This window comes from Aythya ferina (assembly GCF_964211825.1).
Source record: "Aythya ferina genome assembly, chromosome: 19".
Taxonomy (NCBI): Eukaryota; Metazoa; Chordata; class Aves; order Anseriformes; family Anatidae; genus Aythya; species Aythya ferina.
The window spans coordinates 6,179,715-6,188,627 of record NC_140309.1 but is presented as its reverse complement, the minus strand read 5'-3'; the positions used below and the strand labels follow the sequence as shown (position 1 = coordinate 6,188,627).

The 8,913-nt window shown below is 57.5% G+C and overlaps 1 protein-coding gene across 1 annotated transcript in view; it reads right to left on the bottom strand.

The window, feature by feature from the left end:
- Positions 1–867: 867 nt before the first annotated feature.
- CUX1 (cut like homeobox 1) overlaps positions 868–8,913 on the bottom strand; it is a 268,432-nt gene continuing 260,386 nt past the window's right edge. Inside the window, exons 18-23 of the mRNA XM_084492961.1 lie at positions 8,104–8,220; positions 6,287–6,370; positions 6,106–6,162; positions 4,096–4,176; positions 2,828–2,892; positions 868–2,567 (exon numbers count right to left, since the gene is read on the bottom strand). Of these exons, the coding sequence (XP_084349087.1) occupies positions 2,507–2,567; positions 2,828–2,892; positions 4,096–4,176; positions 6,106–6,162; positions 6,287–6,370; positions 8,104–8,220 (465 nt within the window). The 3' untranslated portion in view covers positions 868–2,506. The remainder of the gene's footprint in view (positions 2,568–2,827; positions 2,893–4,095; positions 4,177–6,105; positions 6,163–6,286; positions 6,371–8,103; positions 8,221–8,913) is intronic.

The following is an 8,913-nucleotide window of genomic DNA, read 5'->3' as shown; positions in this document are numbered from 1 at the left end:
CCTTTTCTTTCAAGCCGCGGAGGGATAAAAGAAGCTTTCAAATCAAATTAGCAAAACCCCCACTCCCATCTCCCTCCCACACACACATTACTGAAGGACGACATCGTCTAAAGAGGGGGGGATCCTGGTGACCTTGCAGGCTGGCACGGATGTGCGAGCTCTCAGTGACTGATGCACGTGACCAAAAATAAAGGAAAAAAAAAAAAAAAAGAAGATAAAGCCCACCCAGCCTCCCTGCAGGTAGAGCCAGGGTCACCTGTGTGGATGGAGGAGGGATGGGACAGAGCAGGGGCTGTGCTGGGGAGATACACCCACGCCTTGCCGCAGCCCCCCCGCTGTGCCCTCCGCCTCCCCAGCGTCTCTAGAAAGCAGCGGCTGCCGAGGAAGCCCCGAAAACTTGGCCAAGGCTGCAGCCAGACGCAGGCAGGCTGAGACCCAAGAACCCTCCCGAATTTGGGCTTTCCCTGCCCACGGTCAGATGGTTTTTGGCAGCCGAAGCCGAACGCCGGGGAGCGGCAGTTGTCCTCGCCGCGAGCCGCCCGGACGTCCGGCAGCTGCTGCGAAATCGCAGGGGACGAGGCGAGCGCATGGGGCTGCAACCCCTCGCTGCACCACGGATGAAACACGGGGTGAGGGGACCACCAAAATGCCAGGCTGAGGATGCCAGAGCACATCTGGGATGAAAAAGCAAGAAAAAAGGAGGAGGAGGATGGGGGAAAACCATGGTCAGCCCCCTCACCACCACAGCAGCACCTATGGGGATGGGGTTCCAGCATCAGCTGCACGCTCTGCCCCTGGCACGGGGGCAGGACGTCTCCTCGCTGTTGTTGAACACCGAAAGTCAAAGGAAAAAAAGCACAAAAGTGATCCAGTCAACGCGGATCTAAGTTTATTCCATCACTCATCCCGCAGAACTCAACATCTATTTGAAATCATTTATGAAGAGTACAAGTGTGAATAGCTGCAGAAGTTTTGCAATTCCAAGACACCATATATAGCTTCTAAAAAAAGCAAATCTAGCCTTCCCGGCAAAGCCTCAGCAAGCATCCCACCCTTCCCCGGATCACGTTTCTGAGCTACCCATGTCAGAGAGCAAACTATCATCTACCACACATCTAAAGTCGATTAGTTTACGGAGAGGTAGGAGAAGCAGCCCTAAATCTCCCTGGCCCTTGGGCGCACGCTGTCGGTGCTGAGCATCCCGCAGCCCCAGCTCCATCCTTCGCGCATCCATCCTAAAGACCCCAAGATGCTGTGGGTTGGTTTGTCCCGTGCCCAGTGGGACAGGCGTGGGTTGGTCCCTCTGTGTTTGTTCTCCGCTTCCATTTATGAGTATTTTGCATTTTTTCCGCGGGCCATGGCTACTATAAATAAACCTCTGCTGCCCGTAGCAGATGTGAAGCCGACTGCTGCCTGCGCGTGCAGTGTGAGGTCCCAGCTTCCCAGCAGAACAGATCTGAATCGGCAATGAAACATTAATTGGAAGCCACAAGATTCTCCCATCTTAGGAGGAGAATTTTAATTGCAGGCCATGCTAACGTTGGTCTCTTCCAGCACCGGGCAGCTGGGCGGGCACGAGGGGCACCAGAACCTGCTCCCCAAATCACAGCCTCTCCTCCCGTCAATTTTCCCCCAAATCAACCTAAATCTCCCACCAGCAGCCCCCCGTTCATCAAGCCCACCACCAGCAATAGGTCCGTCTGGCTCATTCAGCCTCCTAAGGGGTCAGAGGTTGAACAGACCGACCGACCCCGAGCCTGGAGCTGCGGGGACTGCCCGAAATACCCAAGGCAGGGCAGGGAGGGCGCAGCGGAGAGCCCCGAGCACCTGCAGGGCTCAGCCCCAAAATCAGCACCTCCCTTCATGCCGGGTGACTTTGCAGCAGCCACGCTGCCTTCAGGCCGAGGTCCCTGCTCCATCGTGACCGTGTGCTGGAGCTCAGCACTGTGGTGGTGGCACTCATCTGAAAGGGTCCTGAGAAATGCTGCGGACCCAGCTCAGCACCGAGCCACGGGGAGAAGGCACCGCGCCGAGCGGCTCGGCCGAGCGCCGTTATCTGCTCGCTCTGCCAAAGCCCAGCAGGACCGATTGCTTTCGGATAATTCAATAAACGGGAGCAAAATGGGAATTCTCAAATAGCAGAACACATTGAAATGCAAGCTTAAGAGTCGTACAACATCTCCCCCCCCCCCCCCCCCCATTTTCTGGCTAAATTTAGTCCGCCCCATGTCGCGCCGCACTTGAAACAAGATTGAATGAGCTACTGCAGCCGAAGAGAGGAGCTTTTATCTCGCTTTTCCCACGTCGCTCGGTGACGACTGAGCGCTGGGGGACATCGGGGCCGTGTCCTGCAGACGGCTCTCCCGCAGCGAGGCTGCTGATTTCCGAGCCAGGGCAGGGGGTGAAGCGTTGCCTCCATCCGACGAGGCAGAAAGCGAAGCTGCAGCAAAGCAGGCGCGAGGGGCCGGATCCTGCCGCTGGAGGAGCGGCGGGGCTGAGCCCGGCCTCACTGCCACATGTCGCCCGCGTCCCCGTTCTCGTGGAACTTGTGCACGTGGTCGGCGTACCTGGGGAGAGGGCGCAGCTGGTTAACGTGGGGCACTTCGCCTCGGGGCGCTAGCCGAGACGATTGGCACTTCCAGACACTGGGGAAGTCAAGGTAGAGGCCTGATCCTGATCTCTGCCTTTACACCAGTTTTTAGCTGCTTTTCCACCCCCACTTCCCACCCTCGCTTCCAGCAGGGTGCTCAAACACCCCGCTGTCAACCCCCCCTGCCCAGGCAGCCGCTGCCGACCCCACGCAGGATCGGGCCCCGCTCACACCCACTTCTTGGCGCAGAACGCGGCGCAGTCCCTGCCCACACTCTCGCTCCAGGCGGTTTTGTAGAGAACCTGCAAAATAAGGAACGCAGTCAGCTGTGGGCTCACGTGCCAGCCTCTGCCTGGCGTGTCGCTGCCGTGACACCCCGCGACATCCCGTCCCCATCACGACATCCCGTCCCCAACGACATCCCGCGACACCCTGTCCCCTCCGCATCAGTCAGAGCCCCACGGCGAAGGACAGGTACAAGCATTTCTGCACCCTCCTGTTACCCGCACGTTACCCCAGCTGTGGCTGTGGTGTTACCCTCCCTGTGGCCGGGCTGACGTTTTGCAGCACGTTATTTTTGCTGGGGAAGTGCTGCCGCAGCAGTTTGGAGCAAGATGTCCAAGGTTGCCCATGGATGTGAAGCCTTTGGAGCCATCCTTTGGGCACTGGCTTGGGGGAGGTCACGGCTCGGTTTGGCTTCTTTTCCCCGTGTGATTGAGACCACGAAAGGCAGTGCTAGGAAGGGCGACAGCCTCTTGCCTTCCCTGGGTTTGCCGCAGAGATGTTTCTGCAGCAGCAGGGCTGCAGGATTGACCAGTCCCGGGCCTGGGCTCCAGGCCCTTCTGTGTCTGGATGAAGCTGGATCATCCCAACCATGCAATATTTATGATTTTTTTTTTTTTTAGGTTAGCCCTTTAAACTTTAATGATGCCTAACTTTTTATTTTCTTTGCTCCTTTCCTCACCAAAATAACACGAGGTTGGATTTATTCTGAGATGATCGGGATAGAAATATTGTTCTGACTTGTCTTTCATCTTGTTTCATTGTTTAATTATTGATGTTTAGACATTTTTTTTTTCCTTATAAAGCTAACTAAGCCCCCAGCAACCGTGCAAGGCTAGGGGAGCTTGCATCGTGAGGAACATGATGGCCCTGGCAGCACGGGCTGCAGCCCCAGCATCGCACTGAACAAGCAAAGGGCTCGGGGAAGGCAGCTGTGGACACAGGATCCGACCCCTGCAGCAAGGAGGGAGCCTTCACCACAGCCACCCCTATTCCTAACCCAAACCTCTGCTTCTGACTCTGACGTACAGGGGGGGAAATTCAAAAACTGGAGAGAAGCAGAGCCAAAGGGCAAGGGGGAAATGCAGAGCTCAGTGCCCGCAGAGGTGTCTGGGCACCCAGGGTTGCACCCAGCAAGCAGGGAGGTGGCGTTGCACGGGGCCTGGAAACACGAGGCCTGCTCCACGTGGCCGTGTTTTACTCCTAAAACCTCTTAGGCTTACCAGGAAGACGAGGCAGTGCAGGAGCAGCGTGTAGAAGAAGGCGATGGTGCGAGCTGTCTTGTTGGACAGGATGAGCCGCCCCTGCAGAGAGAGCAGAAATCCCATTTCAGCACGGATCAGGGGACTCAATGCCCAGGGCGATTCGCCCGAAATGGAGGGGAATTCAAGGCTGTGAACCGTGGGGCACCCTGCCGGGCTGCCCCTGCCAAAAACGCTCCCGAGGGCTCGTTCTGAGCTTTCTGCCTGGCTCTGCCCTGCACAGCCCTGCCTGCAGCTCCGCACGCACCGCAGAGGAGCCCCGGCAGTAATTAAGTCTCGCACATCTTTAATTCATGAGCTGGTGGAAGTCGTGAGCTGCAGCATCCCTTCGCCAGCCACCTGGGCACACGTTCCACAGGTATTTCCGAGGGCTGCATTAAAACCTTTCACAGCCCGGTGCTGAGCTCTGGGTGCGTGATGTCCGAGCACCCCAGAACACGTAAAGCTCCCGAGGCTGCTGGGCACCCCCAGACTACTGATTTTAGGGGAGCTGCATGCCTGAGCGTGGATGGAGCCTCGTGGCTGGAGCTGGTGGCACTGCCATGACACCGCATCCCAAGGGGAACACCTGCGTGTCCATCCCATCAAAAAGAGCCAAACCCAGGAGCACCCACAGCCTCGGAAAGCAGCTCGTGACGCACAGCTCCTGCCTGCCTACACCGCCGCTTCTTACTCTTGCTGCAAAAGCAAGGGATTCATTATGGACATAAGCAAATTCCCCCAAACACCACGTGGGATTTCCGAGGCTGGCATTAAAACCCACAGATCTCCCACCAAACCAACCCCATGCTGAAATCGTCTTTTCTATTCACAGCCACGGCGGAGGCTGCTGTAACAAACAAGATTATGTTCTTAAATATTCCCAAGGAGTAACTCCCGTAAGTCAGTTTTTTTGTAAATGCCTTTCATTAATTCTCCGTGGTGCTGGCATGCCACCCAATCCATATTCATGCTGGCATTTGCTTAGTTTTTATGCAAATGACAACTTTGCCTTTATTACGAGATATTTCTGTATTCCGTGGCTGTTGCAGACCAGCACTCCCGAGTTAACCTCTGTTGCGCCAGATATCTGGGGTTAACATCCCACACCCGACCCTGAATGTCACAAATCCAAGCATAAATCAGATTGCCTCGATGCCCACGTCCCGTTTTAACTCTGACAGCAGCACTCCGTCCTACGAGATGGCAGCCAAGCCCTGCCATGAGGAGCCTTTGCTGCTGCAGACACCAGCAGTGCCCCAGTGTTTTCCCTGATGTTTTTTGTCAGAAAGGAGAGCAGGAAGGCTCAGGGCACGGGAAGAGGTTTTTGCACCCATCTCTGGAGGTCCCTGGGGGTGACCATGGGGCTGCAGGTACTCAGACGTGATGTAGAGGACAAGGCATGATGTTAGCTGGGGTCAGCTGCAGACTCCTTTTCAGTAATTTCAAGCAGAGGTTTGGGGAAGCAGCAAAATGCTCCAGAGGCGTGGGAATGCACGTGGGTGGCTGAAAGAGACTCACGGTGACCCTGGGGGACACGAGCTGTCCCTGAGCCCCCAGCCGTGACACCGCAGTGGGCTGTGGCATTGGGGCCAGGTCACCCGATCTCAGCAGGTCCCTGGGGAGGAACAGGGGAAAGGGAAGGGCGAGCGTGGAAAATGATGTCTCGCCCCTCCTCTCTGCTCTAACAGCCTCCTGCTGCTGCCACGAGGGAGGATGCAGCGTGCACCTTCCTCTGCCAGCGAGGAGGCAGCATGGGGTCAGCAGCCCATAACCACCGCGAGCTGCACCAAGGCTCTGGGAGGAGGCAGCATTTTAAGAAAAACAACCACAAAATCCCCATTTCAGCAGAGGGAAAATAGAGAAGCTGCTGCTGGCCGGTGCTCCCTCACAGAGATATCAAATTCTGGGGACTGCAGCGTGACCCCAGCCGGCTCTGCACCCCTGCCTGGGGGCAGGGAAGGGTTTGCCCCCACCCCGCAGCGCACTCACCATGCTCAGCGTGGCTTTATCCCAGGGGCTGAGGCTCAGGTACTTGCGCTGGCGCTCCTGCAAGCACAAAGAACAAGAAGCTGGGTTTGGGGCCCAAAGGGCTGATTTGGGGGATGAGAACCAGGGAAGGTTTGGTGCTGGAGGGGCTGGTGCGGAGGGAGGTGCCGGGGGCTGCCCGTACCTTCCTGCTGAAGGAGGAGAAGGGGTCCAGGCGCTCTTCGTACTGCGAGGAGTAGCGCAGCTCGGTGTCATCCCTGCTGCTGCCCTGCAGGAGTGAAGGCAGGGTGAGACACTCAGCTGGTACAGCTGCACATCCCTATCCCTGTGTAAGCGATGTAAGGACAGGCAGAAAGGGCTGGAGCCCCCATATCATCCCCCCGGCCCCCCAGGCACTTGCTTGCCCTCCCCAGCCTCGTTTGGAGGAAATGACCCTGATGGATGCAGCAGGACCAATGTGTTATTGCACATCACACCCAAATTCCTGCCAGATCAGGTAGGAGGGGGACAGTGCTTTATGAGGAGGAAATCACTGCTAACCCCACAGCTACTAATAGCAGGGCAAGGGGCAAGAAAAATAAAGGAACCCCCTCAACAGAAGTGAAAGATGGGGCTGGGTTAGGACATGCTCAGTTTGAACCCTGCAGGACGGAGGCTCCCCTGCTGCAGCCCCCCCACAACGCTGCCATGCCAGGAGGGCTTCCCGTGGGTGCCCCCGTCCTGCCCCTCATCCTGCATGGCCACCGGTGGCTTGGGTTCAAGGCGGGCAAACCCTGCTGCCAGCAGACCTTTAGCAAATGTGCCCTTACGTGCCGCAACGCGATACCCCGATGAGCTGGGATCCCGATTTAGGGGCTATGAAGTCACTAGCTCCTGGCCTTATTGAATGATCTTTGATGATTATTTTTAACTTGTCACATGCCTGATTAGGTCGTGAATTATGCAACGCGACGCGCGGGAGGCTTGTGCTCTTTAGCTCAGGCAAATGGCATCCAGGGGTTGCCTTGTGGCACCAGATAAACACGGGGATGATCTTCCGCGGGAGACACTGGCAAAAATGTCAGAGGGGCCAGCCTCACTCAGGCATAAGCACGAGATCCAAATAAGGCCCTGCAAGGCTGTGGGAGTCTCCCATCCCCAAACGCTGTTAAAATGTCCATCAATAAAGCGGGCTCTGCAGCAGCTGTCGGGGTGGCAGCATTTCCGCAGGGGGTGCGGCGTGAGCAGCAAAGCCTGGCCCCGCTCCCATCTCCTCCTGGCCTCCCTGGGGCAAGTGGGAGGGTTTGGGGCTGGTTCCTGCTCTTTCAGGGACAGCCCTGGCTGCCCAGAAGGGCAGAAGCAGAGCAGCTTGCTGCTGGCTGCAAGAAATTCGGGCTAAAACCCTGCTGGAGCAGCCCCTGGCTCAGGCACACAGCCGATGCTCGCAGCTATTCCTTGCCTGGCACACGGCGAAGCGCCGCGCTCAGCCCCGAGGTCTCCGGGCTCAGCTGCACCACCGAAAGCTTGCAGAGGCAGATGAATGGCCTGAGCCAACCTCCCGCACACCAGCGGTGGGCAGTGACTCACCGCACTGCAGGAGGAACGATTTCTCAGCCTCCGACTACGGGGATTTCTTGCAGGAGAGCCCGATTTAACTGCTTGCTGCCTGGTTGGGCAGCAGCATCCACAGCGTGCCCGCCGGAGCATCGTGCTGCGGGCAGTGAGCAGCATAGGCATTGTAGGGGCTGTTTTGGGGAGGAAACATGAGAATCTGACACCCTTCGGAATGGTTCAACACTGCTGGCCCAGCAGGTGGGCTAGGAGCCTGCTCCTCTAAGTGTATCTCTGCATCCTTCTTCGCCCCAGTTGTCCCCAGCTTCCCAACGTGAGGGGCATGCAGGTAACGTGCACCTTCCCCCTGCTCTCGTGCACTGCAGGGAACAGTCTGCACTTGGGGTCTGTCTGTCTGTGCGAAGCCACCCGCAGGACAGAAACAGGACAGACAGACGGACAGCCACTCACCCGGCCGGGGTAGCTCTGGAGGAACTTGATCTTCTCGTAGAGCTTGATGTTGTCGGCTCGCAGGTTGTCCAGCTCGCTCTGCAGTGCCTGCACCGTGTGCTGCATCATGCGGTTCTCCTGCAGCGGGGAGCAGGGGGGGGGTTAGCAGCGAGGTCAGGTACCCACCTGGATCCAGCCCAACGCCCACAGCCCCACCAGTTCCCCATCCCCATGGGGGATGCAGAGCCACAAAGCTGAGATGAGAGCTCAGCACAGCCCCAGGAAGATCCACAGTCATGCCAGAGCAGTGTCACCTCACCGTGCAAACGTGGGCAGCTCACTGAATCTCCAAAACCCAGGATAGCTGAGGTTGGCAAGGGCCAATCCTTGGGAGGCTCTCACCTCCCAGTAATTCAAATCCCTCATCTTTCAATTAAAATTGCTCCTTAATTAAAATGGCCACAGCTGCTGCCAAACGGGGCCCCCGAAGAAAGGCTGGGGTAGCCAAGGTGGGCACCGGGCGGTGCAGAGCCAGCCTGCCAGCTGGTTATTTAGAGCTGTGCTTCAGCTGGGTGAAGTTCTGCCCCAAACCTCCCTACCTCCCTTTTGGACAGCACCCCCAGCACCGTGCAGGATGGCCAACAAGGGATTGGGACCTGCCCTTCAAGAGGAGCAACACTGATAGGCAGGAGGGGAGGCTTTGGTCCTGCTGACACCAGAGTTTATTGTTCTCTTGCTTGCAGTGGTGCTGCCGGTGTTTTGCTGGTAATAACCCCCCTGCAGGCCACTGAAGCAGCCAGCCCCAGCGTGCGGGTGCCACCGTCCCCTCGC